We start from the raw sequence: 17991 nt of genomic DNA, 5'->3' as shown, positions 1-17991 counted from the left end.
TCTGGAAGTCTCCTTTGTGTTTGGTTTCCAGAGAGTTTGAGGTCTTTCTCAGGCATTTTGGTGGCCAGGACCTGATCTCCCCCCAGGCTTGTCTGGCTATGGGGAGTTTAGGATGTGTTTGCTTGGGATGGTGGTGTAGAATTGGAGCCATGCTAAGGTCCGATGGATTCTTAGTGTCTATTGAATGAATAACACTCAGATCTTTGAACCTTTTGGGCTCCCAGGTTATTTTGTTAATGCTGTCTCTGCATTGGTTAACCAGTGTTTTTGTAGCTGTTAATCTGCAGAGGATAGTGTATTTCCTCATTTTACGCATAAGGAAACTGAGGCTCCGGAAAGTGAAAGGACTTGCCCAGTATTCCACAGTTGCTAAGTAACACAACTAGAATTTCAACTCTGGCCTGCAAAGTGCCCAATCAGGCCGCCCTCCCTGACTGGTTAACCCCGTGGTGGAAGACGGAATGGGGGCACCTGCACCACCCAAGGGCCTGCTGCCCCTCAGGAATAGTGGCCATGTGCTCTGCCAAGGCCGCAGGGCCTTCCTCCTGCCTCCACCCCGTTTCCTCTGGGGCTCCATCCCGCTCTCCCCAGCACAGATGCTGGTTGCTTTAGGCTTTGGGAAGGGAGAAGGAGGCTAGCCTTGAACCTGGTTGAGCCTTGGGGGCCCTTGGGGCTGAGGGAGGCTGTTTGTATAGCGGATGTGGGATGGCTTGTGTGGCTGCTGCACAGCTCCCCTCAGGAAAGTGAGCTCAGCTGCACTACAACCCCTGGGAGACATCTGAGGATGAGAGGGCCTGCCCCTCATTGGGGAGTGGGGAGACTGAGACCCAGAGAAGGCCAAGGTGGGGCTGGGCTCCACCTGGAGAGATGATGCCTTATGCTGCCCCCTGACAGGCAGCGTGGCTTTTTGCCCTTCCCTTCCCATGTTCAGCAGACCCCAGTTAGCCTGGGGGTGAGGCGGAGGCAGGCTGATTTTAGGTTTCAAAGGATTTGAGCCACTGCCCAGCCTTTCTCAGTCTTTATGGCCTCTGGCCTGGCTCTTTTTGGGGGAGGGCAGGCATCTGGGAGGTGCTACCTTGTTTCCCCGAAAATAAGATCTAGCCAGACAATCACCTCTAATGCGTCTTTTGGAGCAAAAATTAATATAAGACCCGGTCTTATTTTACTATAAGACCGGGTCTTATATAAGACTGGGTATAATATTATAATGTAATATAATGTAATATAATATATAATATAACACCGGGTCTTATATAAGACCCGGTCTTATATTAATTTTTGCTCCAAAAGATACAATGGAGCTGATTGTCTGGCTAGGTCTTATTTTCGGGGAAACATGGTAGGAGGGTGGTCTTGCCTAGTAGTCACTAAGGTCCCAGTTGGACCCCCTCCTCTTTACAGAAAGAAGCTAAGACCCAGAGAAAGAAGTGACTTGCCCAGGGTCACTACCCAGGACACTGGTTTCCAGCTTATCTTCGGCGGCTTCCTTCAACTGCACTAATCTGGCTGGTCTTTCTTAGGTGCTCACCTGAGTTAGGCTTTGTCTGTAACTCACTGAACTCCTCATGGCCACTCAGTGGGGTTAAATACTATTATTATTGCCTGTTTTACAGAGGGGGAAACTGAGAGAGGCCCAGAGAGGTGACTTGACTTACCTAAGAAGACACAAGTTACAAGTGGCACAGCCTAGATTTGAACTCAGACAGTCTGGCTTCAAAGCCTGCGGTCTTAGCCACTAGGCTACCGGGCATCAGGCATATTTGAGTGCCAGGCTCCATAGAAACAGAATGAGGGCAGTAAATCCTTGAATAACCTGGCCCTGCAGAGTTAGGCATGAGGACTCTAGCTGGCTTTGGCCTTTCTGATGGAGGATAGCCATATAGCACCTTCTGCCTGCCAGGAAAGGGCCTGTCTTTATTGGAGGGCTTGCTAGACTAGGCACTGAGGCACAGGCAGTCAAATCTTTCCTCCTTTCCTGTCCTCTGCCCCCTCTTATCCACCAGCTAGGCAGGCAGGCCCTGCCCACCCTTGGGGACTAGGGGCCCCAGGAGAGCCTCCATCCCTGCCGCCTCTATTCTTGTGGACTGTGGGGGGGTCTTGGCCAGCTTGTCTGAGCCCAGGGTTTGGAAGGACAGCTCCCCTCACCTGCCACCGCCTCCAGCCGTGCAACTCGTCCAGGAGGGCACTGAGGCCGGCTTGTGAAGTGCCCACCCCTACAGGGCTGGCAGACACCCCTCTCTCCCTCCTCCTCCTATGTTCACCTTGACCTAGCCTCTGTCTCCTTGCATGTTGCCTCAGATGTCATGATTTCCAGTTTTCTCATCTGCAAGAAGGGGGAAAGAATAGAACCTACCTCACAGGGTGCTGGGGCCCAGATGAAAGCCCAGTGTTGGGGCATCTGTGACAAGTGATTGCTCATCCTGACCCCCTTCATTTTCCCCATGAAGGAAAGGTGCTGGTGACTGGACCAGGTGGGGCTTGGGTATCATTCTGGGGAAAGCTGGGCCTCTGGGAGGTGGAGGGAGCAGGTGGGAGAAAGCATGCTGGCTTTGGCTGACCTCACGGGGCTGGGGCTGGGTCCTCGCTTTGCTGCAGACTGTGAAATCCTCTGGCCACTGCAGCTTCCTCTGTAAGCTGGGGGTTAGGTAATGCCTTCCTGTGAAGTGGTTGTGAGGAGTAAGGAGGCAGTGCTATGAGATGCTAAGTGCTGTGCTGGGTGCAGAGTGAGTGAGTGCTGCCATTACTATTAGGTTGGTGATAGTATTTTTAAGATGGGGCCCCATTGTTTGGGGGATCTTTGGGAACTTTGGGTGAAATACAGGTTTTTACTATTGTGCATTTCATCTGAAGTCTTCCTTAGAAGCCCAAGGCCTTCGGTTTGATCATGTCTTTGGGGGGATTTTCTTTTTTTTTGATGTCCTATTTTCTGTACAGAAAAAGGGATCTGTGCCTTTAAGTCCCCTACTGGTCTGATGGGATACTGGCCCTTTAAAAGCACATTACAGAGAGTTGGAACTTAGCCTTTGTTTAACTAGCCTCATTAGTCCCAGCGGACAGGGCTGGAGTAGTATGTCCAGGACCAGAGCTGGGTTGGACTGGCTGGGCCCAGTGGGGAACAGTGGGCAACAGGCTGGCTGGCCTGGCCCCGTGGTTTCCTGGGCCTGGTGAGCTTGGCAGCCACGCTGAGGGATGGTGAGTGGCCTGAACGGAGGTTGGAAGGAGGGAGGCTGCCAGCCTCAGGGCCACCAACCAGCCTCCTGGGCCCAGGGCGATCTAAGTGAAGGGGTGGGAGCTGCTGGTCAAAGAGGGGCTGTCACAGATGCCAACCTTGGGTGGGGCTGAGGAGTCCCCAGGGATGGTGTCTGCTTCTCTGTAGACATCTACTGCCAGCCTAGAATGTGGAAGCAATTAGGATAGCACCGCCAAAAAGCAAGAAACCGAGAAGTGTTATGGCTGTCTTTAGTTTTCAAAAAAAGAGGAAATCAGTGTCATTTGCTTCTTTCTGCAGACAAGCCCCGATGGCTCTGTGGCGTGCTCCACTGAGAACGGGAAATGCTAGGAACTGCTGGAAAGTTTTCTGAGCTGAGGAGCTCGGCCTTTGCTCTGAGTCGCCCAACCCTGGGCTGGGCTGGACTGGGCTGGGCTAAGCTGGACTGGGTGAGGCTGTGCCGGGATTTGGGGTCCATGTCATCTGCGCCTAACCCCCTAGCGAGTCTCTTCTTTTTCCCCTCTTTCTCCCTGCCCACGTCTGTTCCCTGAAACACTGGCCTGCAGGGTGGGGTGGTGGGAGAGGGAGACCAGGCTGTGTCTGGGCCTGGAGTGTGTTTTGCTCCAGCGTGAATATTTGGGACAGTTGTCAGGAGCCAGGTCACTGTGATGCGGCACTCTTTACTGGGGAGTCCCCGTCTCTGAGAAGTCAGAAATTGGGCTCGTTACAGACTCTTGTAGAAGGCTTGTGAGGAATAAAGGAGCTGCCTGGCTTGTTACAAGTGTCCCTCCGTCCTAGCTACTTTCACTGATCACATTCCCACCAGCTCGGTGTCCATGTCACCATTTTCCTGACAGGGGAAATGATTTGCCCAGCGCCATACAGGAGGTGAAAAGGCAGGGCTCAGTATAGTTGTGGTGACTCAGGGTTCCTGTAAGTTATTTGAAAGTTGATCACACGATTTCTGTAGGTTTTGTGACAGCCTGAGGCGTTGACAGGCAGTGCAGAGCGTTTGAAATTGGAGCCCAGATGCCAGGCCTGCAGCCCTGCCCTGGTGCCTGTGAACTCTGACCTTGGGCAAGCTGCTGGGCCTCGCTGAGCCACCACTCGCCACTCGAGCCTCCACTTCCCGGTGTACATTGGGGTGGGCGCGTAGGGGCAAACCCTGGAGGGAGTTGTGAGTTCTGCGGGGGCAGGTCCACGGAGGTGGTGGTCTTTGAGCCAGCCCTTGACCTACAAGTAGGACTTAGCTGCTGGGCGTGGCCTAAGTGGAGGTGGGCAGCCCAGGGTGACTGCGGCCCCATGGGGCTGAGATGGGCTGAGACGCACCTTGGAAGCTGTGTTTAAAGTGTATGGTTTTATTAGCTGGAATCCCGTCAGCCAGCTGGCAAATGACAGATAGGGCTAGCTCATCCTAGAGTCAGCCAGTGTGGGGTAGGAAAAGAGGGTGGGCTCTTGGTGTCTGTCACACCGTCTCAGCTTTTGGAAGGCCCTTGGGGTCTCAGAGCCTCAGTTTCCATAACTGTAGTTGGGCAGCTGGGCTACCTGAGGTTCAGGTGTGTGGGGCCTGTTACATGTGGAGCCAATGGCTGCCTCGTGCCCTTCCCAGGGGCCTGGAGCAATGCTGTGTGTTGGGTGAGTAGGTGCAGGAGAGTCACAGATGGCTTTGATGCACGGCCCCTAGGAGCAGGAGGAACTCACCAGTCACACCCCAGATTTTTTTTTTTACATTTCTCTGAGTTTCAGTCTTTGCTGGTGGCCTGGGAGCCTGTGGCTTGCTGGCACCACCCCTCCTGCTGTTTCGCTGCTGTTGAGTATTCCTGGCTGTTTCCTGCTAGTGACAATCTGAGACGCAGAGCTCTGAGGCCCCACTGGGATTCCCAGATACCAGGCTTTGGGAGGAAGGGGGAGTGGGGGTCCCAAGGCCCCAGGAACAGAGCTGGCTTACTGGAGGTGCTCAGTAACTATATACAGGGGCGCAGGACTTACTAGCCCATGAGTTGGAAGGCGTTAGCATAGTGAACTTGCCGCAGCCTCTGGCAGGAGACAGGTGAGGAAGCTGGGGTACAGGAGAGGCCAGCCTGAGGTCTGCTTCCTTGGCCGAGAGCCCCTTCCCCTTTCTGTCTTTGCCTCTTGTCTTCTTGAGGCCACAAAGCCCCTCTGTCCCAAATGGTGGCTGGAATTGAAGAGACAGCAGATGAGCATTGGGCTGGAGCCTAGGATGTCAGCGCTTGTTCCCAGATGCAGCCATCTCTCCTTAAATGGGACTGGGAGGTGGTGGGGGAGCGGCTGAGGGTCTGTGGGTCGGTTGGCAGAGGCTTTTGGGGAACCCACACGCGAGCAGGGCCAGCAGGGCTCTGCCTGCTGGGCGGAGTGAGAGGTGTCTTAGAAATGTCAGTGGGCCCAGGGAGGAGAACACTGAGCTTGCAGGGAGGAAACACCTCGGCCAGGGCTCTGAACCATTCTCAAGAACGGCCCAAAGGGAGAAGCTGGGGACGGGCAGTCTGGCAGAGGGCAGCACGTGTGCAGTGGGCTGCGGTCTGGCTGCTCTGGGGTTGACAGTGTCAGGGGTTGTGGCAGCTGAGGCTGGGGTTTGAGTCCTCGGGCTGGGCGTGGCACTTCACTCAGGGTGACTAAGGGGGCTTACAGTTTGGGGATGTCACCCTGCCTGATCTTTCAAAGCAGTTGGGTCAGGCTTGGTGCTTTCTCCTGGGGACCAGTGAGGGGGTGGAGAGCTATCCCTGCTCAGAAGCAAGAGGGGCACGTGGCCCTCAGCTCACTTTCGACTTGCCCAAATCTCATCCTGTTGAATGAGTGTTCCTCACATTCTCTTGTTTTAAAATTCAGGGCACTTTACTGTTCCACTGAGGTTTATGAATGTTTAAAAACTGCTTTGCGGTCCCCAAAGTAATTTGACAAGTCTGACAGCTATTGATTAAAAACCCAAAATTATTCAGGTTGCAGGAGGACTTGAGGGGATTAGATGGAAAGTTTTTTTTGTTTCTTCTCTCTCTGCATGCCCTTTGTCCCCACCCCTACCCCCACCCCCCCAAAAAAAGAAATAAGATGTAGGGAGGTAAATGTGTTCCCGAATGTGTTTTGAAAAGTCCATTAGGCTGCAGGGCTATACTGGGAAGCGTGGGGATGGGGTATGGCCGGGATGTTGAGGGTGCCTGTCCCGTTTGAGGCCCAGGACCAGCTCCCCTGCATCCCAGGTCTCTCCCCGACCTTGTGGCCTAAGTCGCCAGCAGGAAGCAATGAGGTGTCACTGTGACGATATGACGGTGATGGCGGAGGTGATAGCTGTAGTAGTCAGTATGTGGTCCCTTATGTTTATAGGAAGTTGACATGTGTGTGTGTGTGGGGGGTGGCACTTTCTGAAGCAGCTCAGCAGGTGAGGAAACAGCAGCCTAGAGAGAGGAGGGAAGGGCCGTGCAGCAGGTCTATGGGTCCAAAGCAAACAGGGTGGGTCCCAGGTCGCGGGCAGAGATTCAGGGTCCAGGACAGGAGCTGGCTGGAGCCCTGGGCTGATTGGGTGCCCGGCCTCCAGGCCTCGCCCAGTGTGAAGTAGGTTCCAGGACCGTCCCACAGAAGGTGAGTGGTCCACTAGGATCCCAGCTTTCACTTCTGGACCGTGTGCCCTGGCTAAACCACTCTTCTCTCCAAGCCTCGGCTTCCTCTGGTGTCCCGAAGCTTCCTTCATCTAATCCTTTACGTTACCTGGGGTGTGTGCAGGAAAGGTCTGTGTGCAGCCCGGGCTCTGCTGACCTGTTTGCGTTCCTGCTCCCCCTTTCCACTGGGGCGATGCTGCCTTTTGTTCAGGCTTGTTCAGAGGAGGCATTGATGTGCCTACCTTGGTAAGAACGCCTGTCGCATAGCTGACCACCTAGTAGGTACTTAGTAAGTGGCTCTTAAGTCCAGGCTGTCACAGTGCTGGTAATTCCGTCAGCATATGTGGAGCCACAGCACGAATAAGCCTCCCAGGCCTCCTATCTTGGTTGCCAGGGTGTGGGTCTTCCTTTGCCAGCTCAGCCCTGTGGTGTCAAGGGGAAAAACAGGCCCCCCTCCCAGCCCAGGGCTTGGGATGGGTATGGGGACAGGGTCACATTTCCAGTGACTGCTAGGACCTGCTCCCTTGCCTTGGACTGCGAGAGCCCAGGGCCAAAAGGGACCAGGGCCAAAAGGGACCACGCCCCCAGGGCAGGCGCTGGCATCCCAGGAAGCCTTCCCAAGCTGGGTGGCCAGCCTCCCTGCCTTTTAAGGACAGGCTCTCTCTCCAGATCCCTTGGGGGCCACTAGGCGGCTGCATTCTTCTTCCCTCCCCTGGGACCCTAGCTGGGCCAGGAGTGAGCGCTGGTCTTCTGAGCAGCCCGTTCCCAGACCAGAAAAGCGAGGCTGGGCCTGGAGACAGATGCCTCTGCTGGCTGTTTCGGGTTGTTCACTGTGCTGTTTGTGTCCTGCCGCTGGGTTCCCCGAAGATCAGCGCCCTCACTCTGACTGTGCACCAGGACCCAGATCCTACCGTGGACAGAGATTCCAGCCCTGCGATCTGGACCTGCCAGGCTGTGCCAGGCAGAAGCATGGCTGGCACGTTCTGATCTGACTGCAGAGTCCGCAGGTCCTGCCAGCCCTCGATGGGCATCTCCTCTGTGGAGACTAACTTTATCCGGGATTTCTACCCCTTCCAGGCCTGGCTATGACAGTGGGAAGTGGCTCGGGACCGCACAAGCTTGTGAGCGGGAGGTTGGGTTTGGGGGACTCTGCTCTAGTCATAGGCAGAGGGACTACAGTGGCCCCCGCAGCGGGGTCTCCTGCTCACTTCCCAGGTACGCTTTTCTCCCTTTCTTTCACTTCAGGAAATTAAAGCCCTTTTTTTTGAGGCATCCCAGCATTTGTGTAGAAGTAGTGTGTCCTGCTTTGCAGATGGAGAAAACTGAGGCATGGAGAAGCTAAGGGATTTGAGTCATCAGAGGAAAGGGACGGAGGATGGCCTGGCAAGTCCCTGTCTTGTCACCCCAAATGTCAGGAGTGTCACCTACGCTAGAAACGCCAGCCTGGATGACAGCGTGCACGTCCTTCCTCAGCCTCGTTCACAACTGTACCCTCTCCTACAGTGGTGTCTGGCTGTGAGGCCAGTGAATAGAACAGATAGAGGGTACAGGAACTGCCACGCGTGACTGATTGAATCACTGCATTCACCCCTGCTCCCCCGAGCGTCTCACCTGCATGATCTCATTTGATCCTTAAAGCAGCCCTTTGAGGAAGGGAAGTCATTCTCCCCACTTATAGATGGGGAAACTGAGGCCTGGAGAGGTGAGCGACTTACAAGTACTCCAAGTTGCATGTTTATAAGGAATGGAGACTAGAGTTGCTCCATAGCCAGGCCCCCTTGACACTAGGCCCTCCTGCCCGTTCCCACCCGCAGGGCGCGTGTGTGTGTGTGTGTGTGTACACTCCTGGAGCTTGTTCCACTGCCTGCCTGGCCTGTTACCCCAATAGCCCCCTAGCAGTGCAGGCACCCTCTCTGCGGCATGTTTAAAAGGGTCTCCCAGTTCCTGCTTGCACACCTCCAGCGACAGGGTACCTGCTCCCTCTAAACCAAACCAGCCAGGCCCATTTGGGGACAGCTGTGACTGAGCTGGAATTGGCCTTTCCTGGTTCCGGCCCTGCCCTCGGGGCATACAGGGCAGCACGCTCTGCCCCTTTTGAGATTTGGAGGGTGACTCTGAGCCTCTTACCTTCCAGACTGTACAACCCCATTGGCAACTCACCCCGCCCGTGGCTGGGAACATCCTCCCCATGTCAGAAAGGGCTTTTTGATATTTGCACATTTTGGTTTTTGGTCTCCTCCCTCCTTGAAATAATGGGGAATTTGCTAAACTTCTGTGTCACTAACCTTTTCAGAGAACAAAGGATGGAGTTGGAAAACAGCTCGTGGGTTGGCTGGAGAGCTATCAGATAAGGCTGTGGCTCAGGAGCTGGGACAAAGTCCCGTTGTGCCTGCGTCCCAGCCTCACAATGAGCTGCTGTTGGGGCCTGGCTGTATCTCCAGCAGCAGCTTTGCCCGTGCCCGTGCCATGCCCACGTTTCCTGGGCTCCTGGGCCCTGGGCAGGGGCTGCCTCTGCCCAGCCAGCACCCCCAGCTCTTCCTCCTGGACCTGGAATGAGTGGGTCCCAGTGAGCAGGGCAGCTGGCCGTGGGTCTTTGCCTGCCCGTGGGACCAGCCTTATGGTGACGGAATTAGTCTCGGGCTCTGCTGAATGGGGTTCAAATCCCACTTGGCCTCTTGCCACCCATGCAATCTTGGGCAAGCCACCCGGCCTTTCTGAGGTGCGGAAGGTGTGGAACCTCAGTCTTGATGGGTTGGCATGAGAATGAGGTGAGGGGACAGCTGGGAAAGTGGCGTGGGGTGGGGGCTCAGCCACACCGTCTGGGTGTGAGCTCTCGTCTGTCTGCAGAGACCAGGGACAGCGTGGTGGTGGTGGCGTTGGGCCTGGGCTTTGAAAACAGAGAAAGAAGGATGTCGTTCGGCAGGGAAGGTGAGGGGGAAGGTGGCACAGGTTCAGAAAACAGCGTGGGCTTAGGCCCCCAGAGGGCGAGGATGGTCATGGTCGGTCAGGGACCAGCTGGGAAGAGCATCTAGGTCACTGGTCAGTGTGCTGGGGGGGGAGGTGGAGAAGGGGGCGTTCCAGGAAGGGCGCAGTACCGGCCTTATCTACAGGCCTTGAGGGCAGAGCGGAGGGCTGGGAGTGACGCCATGTTGGGTAGAGGGGCCGGTCTGGCAGGAGGGTGCTGCTGTGGTCTAGACGGAGAAGGCCATTGGGGCACTCCTACCCTGCTGTCCACATGCCCTGGCCAAGACAACTCAGTAGCTTAGGGGTCCAGGGTAGGTCTCACTACCCTGTGGCCTGGGAATCATGGCACCACCTCTTCCTGGGAAGTGTGAGGATTTCGTGCCACCGCACAGGGCGGCGGTCGGAGCCTGGCCTCCCCTGTGCAGGAGCAGCCTGGCCCCTGGAGGAGCCACTAGGCCTCTCCGGGCCGGCCTTGTCCCCATGCCTCCTCCTTCCAGTGAGCTCGGGCCTGCTGCACGCCCTCCCACGTGGAAAGCACTGGGGTGATGCGAGGGTCAGGGCTGCCCAGCTGCCGCCAGCTTGCCTTACTGTGAGCTTGCCCACAGCCCTCTACGAGCCAGGAACCTTCCCAGTGAGGCCTGGGCCAGCTGGGGCATGTTTGTGGGGTAGAATGGTGGGAAGGAAGGGGAGGATTCTGCAGCCACAGGTTCCAGGCTCTGGCTGCTTTGGAGTCTGGCCTGGGCCTGTCGGGCTCCTGGCTACAGAACCGGGGCCCCTTGGGTCTCCCTGGGCAGGCCCAGTCCACTGAACGGAGCCTGCCTTTCCTCTCCCCAGCCAGCTCGTTCAGGCTTCCTGGGCAGGAGGCAGCCCGAATGTCTCCTCCCTTCACACTTCCTGGGTCCCTACTCCACCCGCCCTGACTCCCAGCATCCTTACCTGGCAGGGTCTCCAGCCTGGGCCAGAAGCCGCCTAATCCCGACCTGCAGGCTGGGTTTTCAGCCCGGGACGCTCGCCTAGGGGGCTGTGGGTCCCAGCCAGTCCTAGGTCAAGTGACTTCCCCGGCATCCAAGGCAGGGCTTCTCGTGCACTGAGGTATGAAGCCGCGTTCAGGAGGGAGGCGTGGAGTCTGTCCCCTGAGGTGGGCAGCCCAGGGTGGAATCTCATCGAAGGGGACGGCAGACCCACCCATGGCAGTGGTCAGTGCTATGATGGGGGAGGAGACTGGGCCATTCGAGCAAGGCCTGGAGGGCTCATCAAGGGGAGAGCCGATCAGCACCCAGCAGGGGTGACGTGGCAGACCACAGGGCATGTGTGTGAAACGCTGCCTCCCAGAGAGAGGGTGCTGGAAGAGCAGAGGCACCCCGGCTGCGATGCAGTGGGCTTGGGCCTCACTGAGAAGTGCCATGCGTGGGCCCTGCAGAGGTTTGGGTTGGTTCTAACCTGGTTTCAGCCTGTCTCACAGGCTCCCTCTGGTCTGTCCATTCCTCTAGAGCTTTCAGAAGTTCTGCCTGAGGGCATCGATACAGCTCAAGTGATCTGAGCCCTACCGTGTGCCAGCTTTGTGCTAGGCGTGGGGGAGCAGTTGGGGGAAGACTGACTGGGTCTCTTGGGTTGGGCTGTGGGGACCCCAAGGGCTGGGGTCCCAGTTCCAGCTCTGACTCCCAGGCAGCGCCTAGCACAGGACTCCATGTTGGCTGTTGCCATGGAGATTTGGAGTTTGGGGGTGGGAGGTGGCGTCCGTCAGCCTGTGAGGCCCTCTGGGCAGAGCCCGTCTGCTTGTCTCTGGATTCTTGAGCCCACACATAGTGGTTTTAGCCCTCTTTACTCCACCTGGTCATGGAAGGAGGTTACAGGATGTGTGGCCTGCGGGGAAGTGTGTGGTGATACTGCCAGGCCTCGACGGCCCGAGGGAGGGACTTTGCTTGGTGAGGCAGGGAGAGACTGATGGACTGAGCCTGGGATCATTGGAGGCCAGGAGCTGAATGGCCGAGGGACTGGGGGAGTTAAGCCCAGGGCCGGTTCCATGCCAGCTCCCGGGGGCTCCAGTGGGCACTGCTGTGTGCTGCTGGTTCTAGAAAGGGACATTCACCTCTCTGAGGTAGACCCTACCGAGCACCGGTGCAGGTGCTATGTGAGGTGTATGATGTGCTGAGGAAACAGGCTCAGAGAGAGATAGTCATTTGCCCAGAGCCACAAAGCTGGTGACCAGTGAAGCCAAGTCTGCCAGCCAGTCCAGGTTTGGGCTCCCCTTGGGCACCTCTGCTCTTTGTGCCTGTGTTGGGCCCACTGACCCTGGCCTGGATCCCCAATCCCCAGTATGTGGACCCAGCCTGGCCTGAGTCTCGGCATCTTGGGTACTGTGCAGATGGCTGTATCCCTTCCATTTTGAGCCGCACTGTCCTCATCTGTAAAATGGGTGCATCAGGGGTCCGTTTGGCTCGTTTGCCTCAAGTGGGGCTGGGGGTGGAGCGGGATGGTGTATGAGAAAGGGCTTTGTTGGCAGTGACATTCTAGACGAATGGGTGGCTGCTCTGGTCTTGGATGGGGACCAGGGCTGAGGGGAAGGGGGGTGGGGAAAGCTGCCTGGGTGGGGTCAGCTCTTTCCCGTGGGTCTCTGAGTCCCCTTAGGAGCCAGGGCAGACCCTACCCCGTACTCAATGCTGACTTTCAACTCCTGAGTTGGTGGCATCGTCCTCAGCCGCTTGCTCCCTTAGAGGCTGAACCACTTACCCAGAGTCCTGCAGTGGGCAAAGGGACTGATAAGGGGTCTCTGTGACACCACCCTCACAGTGCCCCCTCCCCCGCCAAGTCTGTCGTGAGATGAAAAGGGTGGTGGGAGTTGAGAGGGAAGTGATTGCCTCCTGCCTGGGGTCTGGGCAGGCCTCCTGGAGGAGAGGGCAAGGGAGGGGAGTGAGGGACCAGCCTGACACAGCTGCTGTCCCCCCCCAGGTCCCATCTGATGCCGAGGCTGAAAGAGTCTCGCTCCCACGAGTCCCTGCTCAGCCCCAGCAACGCAGTGGACGCGCTGGACCTCAGCATGGAGGACGACGTGGTCATCAAGCCTGTTCACAGCAGCCTCCTGGGCCAGGACTACTGCTTCGAGGTGGGTCACGTCGGGGCGGGCAGGCGCCAGCAGCCTCTCCTGGCCAGGGGTGGTCCTCCAGATACCCTCCTGGAGTGCTTGGTGGCCTCGGCTTTGGGACACTGGCCTAGAATCTGCTCACAGCTTTCGGCTCCTGAGACCAGGTGGAGCTGGGAGGTTGGGGGCTTCATTCCTTCTCTGTGGGCTCCTTGAGGATGGACCAGCTCTGTCCTCCATGTTGGTGAGGGCAAAGTCCCCCGGGGGTGAAAGGGGGTAAAAGCTCTTGCGGAATTGCTCAAGCCCCAGGCCCGTGTCTCGAACCTGCTCACCCTCCTTTGAAACCCCCCAAATTCAGTGTAGGATGGTGGAGAGGGCCCCTTTTCTGGCCCGGTCTCACCTCTATAAAGTGAGCCAGAACCTTTCTTGCTCTAGCTTCTGTGACCCAAGGTTTGAGAGCAAGCAGAAGGCAGCAGCCCAACCTGGCGGGGCTGTATCTGGGGTTACCTGTCTGGTCCCTCACTATAGTTGGGGAATCTGAGGCCCAGAGAGGGCAAGATGTCAGAGGTCACAACAAGCCTCAGGCCAAGCCAGCACCAGGGTAATGAATGTCGCAGGTGTTCCTGGGAGTTGCCGATGGCTTCGCTCATTATTCATATTCTCTTCCCATCTCACCCCCCACTCCCACCCACAAGGATTTTGCATAACTAGGGGAGCTCTCTGATAGAGGAATGAGCCTGGTAATGAAAATCAGCCATTTGGGGATAAATGTGGCAACCTCCTGGCACCCCAGCCCCAGGGAAAGAGTAGAATGTGCCCCAGCCCTGTGCCTGTTTCTGGTTCAAGACTCGTGGTCCAGCCGGGCTCCTTGTGGGCTCTGACTTCTTTGCCTGGGACGGGCTGAAGATGGTGCCTGGCACTTGTCCACAGCAGGGGGGCTGTGGCTTGTGCAGGCCCTTAAATGGCTGGAGGAGTCTGGCTCCCCGCTGCAGAGCTCTTGGCATGGTGCCGGGGACAGGGGAACAGAGCAGGAGCAGTTTGGGCTGGGCTCCGTCACCTGGAGGAAACTGGAGGACGAGCAAGAGCCCCACGGCGAGGGGAGGGTAAGAGTTCCCGGCGGGAGGACCCCAGGGCCCAGCACACCCCGATAGCCCAATTCTCATTTCTCCAGTCTGGCCCCCAAAGTGTTAAGTTTCTGTGACCATCACTGTCACTTGGCAAACGAGAACTGTCAGGAGGTGTGAGCCGAGGCCTGAGTGGTCCTGATGCCTCCCCATGGTTGTGCCTGTGGCTCCTCCTGAGGAAGGAGACTCGGGTTAAACATGGCCCTGGGACCCGAGCAGACCCCCCAAGTCTTCTCTATTCCCATCTTCGGGAGAGAGGGGTTGGAGTCAGAAAGATACTGTCCTACGGACAGAGGTGCTGAGGCAGGAGTGGGGGGCCAGGACAGCACCAGGTGGTGCAGGGCTGGGCCACTGTGTCACTTGCTCTGGGACGGTGACCTCAGTGCACCCCCGGCAGATGTGACCTACAGGGGCCATTCTGAGCCTCGTTCTGCCTCCTCCCTGAGGTCGTGCGGCAGACCTGGCAGCCGAAGCCCGTCAAGCCCCAGAGGCCTTCTGCCATGCCCTGCCTTGCTGTGTTCCCCTCCCCTATGACACTGTCCTGTTCTTCCCCGTAGGTGACAACGTCGTCAGGAAGCAAGTGCTTCTCCTGCCGGTCAGCAGCCGAGCGGGATAAGTGGATGGAGAACCTGCGGCGAGCGGTACACCCCAACAAGGTAGGCCTGTGCCCCCGCCCCAAAGCCGGGGGATTGAGGTTAGCCTCAGAGCAGAAGCACAGCCTCCGACACGAGGGAGCAGGGGTGGGGATCTCTGGTGTGGGCTGGGGTGGGGGTGGGAGCAGCCGCGTGGACACAGGGCCAGGTGGGCAGTAGGGTTTGTTGGCCAGACTGACCAGCGCGGTGGGCCTCGCAGCCACACACAGGAGGCTGGGCCAGGGAACCGAGTGTCAGGCTGGTGGGGAGGTGGTGCTGCCATCCTTCTGCCTGGGTTTCTTGTGCCCACGCCCCCTGGCCGATTCCTGCTCACCCATCCAGCTCCAGCCTAGACAACTGTCCTGTCCTCCAGTGAACATGGCCAGCCCAGGCTCATGCCCTCTGTTGCCACTGTCCCTGGGCCTCTCCCATCGGCTTCATCACCCAGCTGTAGTCACCTGCTGCTGTGTCTGTGTCCCTGGCTGACCTGATGCCTGGGCTGTCCTGGTCACTGTCATGTCAGTACAGAAGGTGCCTCAGCAGTGGTCACGTCTTAGGCGACTTTATAGAAAAGCTAATAAACAGCACAGTGGCGGCCTGTGTGCCAAGCACTGTGCGAGCCTCTTCCTTCGTCTCCCACTAGTTATTCCTGTTCTGTAGAAAAGGGAACTGAGGCTCGGATTCAGTCACTTGCCCAAGATCAGTGAGCTAGGACGCGGCAGAGCAGAGGTCCAGCCCCGTGTCACACTGTCAGGCTCCCTCCACAGCTGCCCCTGGCCCTCCCCGCCCCCTCCAGGATCCCCTCCAGGATCCCCTCCACAGCTCCGGGCCGGGCGGTGGCAGGGAGCCGGCCCCCCAGTGACCCCAGTTCCCCTTGGGCGTGTGCAGGACAACAGCCGGCGTGTGGAGCACGTCCTGAAGCTGTGGGTGATCGAAGCCAAGGACCTGCCGGCCAAGAAGAAGTACCTGTGCGAGCTGTGCCTGGACGACGTGCTCTACGCCCGCACCACGGGCAAGCTCAAGACGGACAATGTCTTCTGGGGCGAGCACTTTGAGTTCCACAACCTGCCGCCCCTGCGCACCGTCACCGTCCACCTGTACCGGGAGACCGACAAGAAAAAGAAGAAGGAGCGCAACAGTTACCTGGGCCTGGTGAGCCTGCCCGCCACCTCGGTGGCCGGGCGGCAGTTCGTGGAAAAGTGGTACCCGGTGGTGACGCCCAACCCCAAGGGCGGCAAGGGCCCCGGGCCCATGATCCGCATCAAGGCGCGTTACCAGACCATCACCATCCTGCCCATGGAGATGTACAAGGAGTTTGCCGAGCACATCACCAACCACTACCTGGGGCTCTGTGCGGCCCTCGAGCCCATCCTCAGTGCCAAGACCAAGGAGGAGATGGCGTCGGCCCTGGTGCACATCCTGCAGAGCACGGGCAAGGTGAAGGTGCGTGTGCGGGCCCAGGGAGGGCTCCCCCACGCCGCGTGGCCCTGTGGAAAGGCCCGAGGAGGCACGAGGTTGCCTGCTGCTCCCCATGTCTGCGTCGTGGATTTCAGCCCTAACGGGGGCACCGGTCATGGCCAGGTGGGCCCCCTAAACCCAAGAGTTGCATCGTGGAGTGGGGGTCTTCGTGCTCCTGCCCCGTGGTGCATCTGATCGCTGAGGCGCAGGTATGGAGCCGATGGATGGCATGGCAGCTTGTACTTAGGAAGTGGGTTGTAGGGGCCTCCCCCACTACCCCAGGGAGCTGGTCTCTGAGGCTCGAGGGGAGCAGGTCAAGAGGCCAGCCTTTCCCAGCACAGAAGTCCCTGCGACCCAGACACACATGTCCAGCAGGTGTTGTTTGGTTGACATCCCCAACTGGTGACCACCAGGGTACAGCCACTGTCGCAGCCCCAGCCTCACCCCTAAGTCTCACACCCACACACAGATTCACACACGCGGTCACTCTTACGGCCATTCGACGGTCAGCAGTCATGGCTACAGTCGTCCCCAGCCCCAGAGCCCACAGAAACAGTACTTGTTTAAAACCATCCCGGCAGGACCTACTGCGGGGCTGGAGGGGACCCGCTCTCCCCTCCCCACCTGCTTTCCCCTTTCACTCCCTGCCAGGCCGTGCCGCACCCACCTAGTTTTAGACAAGTAGGCTCCTTCCGGAAGGCTCCCCAACACTTTCCTACCCAGCACAGTAGAGCATGGTTCTGGGGGCCTCAAAGGTGGACCTTCCCCCTCATCACCCTGCTCCTTCCCCGGGGTAGCTGCCTGCGGGGGCCACAGTGGAGGAGGGGGATTGGATGTGGGCCCATCCATCCATGTTGCAGAAAGGCTTGTGTGCTGGCCTCAGTTGAGCCTTTGCCCTGCGGACACGGTGTGGGTTGAGAGCCGAGTGGCCTGTGATGAGGTCTGCCCTGTGTCAATGTCCCTCGGCCTGGGATCGGGAGGCACAGGTTGGGCGCTGGGCCTCGGGTCCTCAGGGCGGAGCCCAGGGTGCGTGACTCCACTGGTGCCCCTAACCTCTTACCTGTTCCCAGAGGCCCTGGGGAGGGGAAGCCATGGCTGGAAGTCCCTGGCCTCCTTTCTGCCCTCCAGAGCCCTATGGCCCCTTTGGACTCGTGGTGTGCAGCGAGTGTGGGAGCGGGGAGAGGAACTTTCTCAGCGTGGCTCCGTGGGGGTAGCGGGAGCACTCGGTCTCCTCCATATCATCGGACCACTTCCTTCCCCCGCCTCCAGCCTTTGGACCTGACTGGGCCAGGCTGTGAGTGGGACCTCTGGCTGGACTGTCCTTAATTTTCCGGTCAGCATTGCGAAGGGTGCTGGGAAACCGTGAATTGAGGCAGGCCCGGCCCCCAGAGGGAGCAAGGGAGGCACGGGGCTCGAGCAGGGTCCTTTTCTGCTATGGTATTTGTTCTTTTAGTACCTGGCCCCCGAGGGCTGGGCTGGCTTGGATTTGGCTCCAATCTGAAGTGACCTTTGCTCTCGGGGCTCCCAGCTGAGATGAGGTGAATCGAGGTGCTCATTGTGGAGGGAGGTGGAAGCTGGGCTCCAGACTCCCCCGCGACCCTCAGTGGGGTGGGGGGAGCAATAGACGGAAGGAGTGACGTGTGTCTGAGCTCCCCCTCTGTTCAGAGAACTTGGGAACTAACAGGGTGTTCGTGGTGAGGGGCAGAGCGTCAGACGAAGGCCCGCAGTGCAGAGGCCAAGCTGCCCTGCCCAGGCTCCGCTCTCCTGGGCTGCGGCTTTCCAGTGTCCTGTCCTTGGAGTTCTCCCTGCCACCCCCTCTCTCCTTGGTGCAGCCCAGGAGGAACGGGGCCTGGGAAGCTGGAGACTTGGGCCAAATCTGGCCCAGGTAGCTGTGTGGCCTTGGATAGGTCACTTT

General features: G+C 58.2%; 1 protein-coding gene across 10 annotated transcripts in view; it reads left to right on the top strand.

Moving 5' to 3' along the window:
- Positions 1-17991, top strand: part of DAB2IP (DAB2 interacting protein) — a 183842-nt gene that overhangs the window by 142585 nt on the left and 23266 nt on the right. For 9 of the 10 annotated variants that reach the window (XM_074330947.2, XM_088793318.1, XM_074330951.2 and 6 more), the window contains 3 exons: positions 12733-12886; positions 14544-14642; positions 15507-16061. In XM_074330947.2, coding sequence (XP_074187048.2) covers positions 12733-12886; positions 14544-14642; positions 15507-16061 — 808 coding nt within the window. Of the gene's footprint in view, positions 1-3045; positions 3193-12732; positions 12887-14543; positions 14643-15506; positions 16062-17991 lie in introns of those variants that run through there. The other variant, XM_074330953.2, reaches the window with a different exon arrangement.

Source organism: Rhinolophus sinicus, chromosome 16 (assembly GCF_057876585.1).
Source record: "Rhinolophus sinicus isolate RSI-liver-muscle chromosome 16, RSI-T2T, whole genome shotgun sequence".
In the NCBI taxonomy this organism is placed as follows: domain Eukaryota; kingdom Metazoa; phylum Chordata; class Mammalia; order Chiroptera; family Rhinolophidae; genus Rhinolophus; species Rhinolophus sinicus.
Note: the sequence above shows the minus strand (reverse complement) of the source record. Positions and strands in the feature narration are given on the sequence as shown.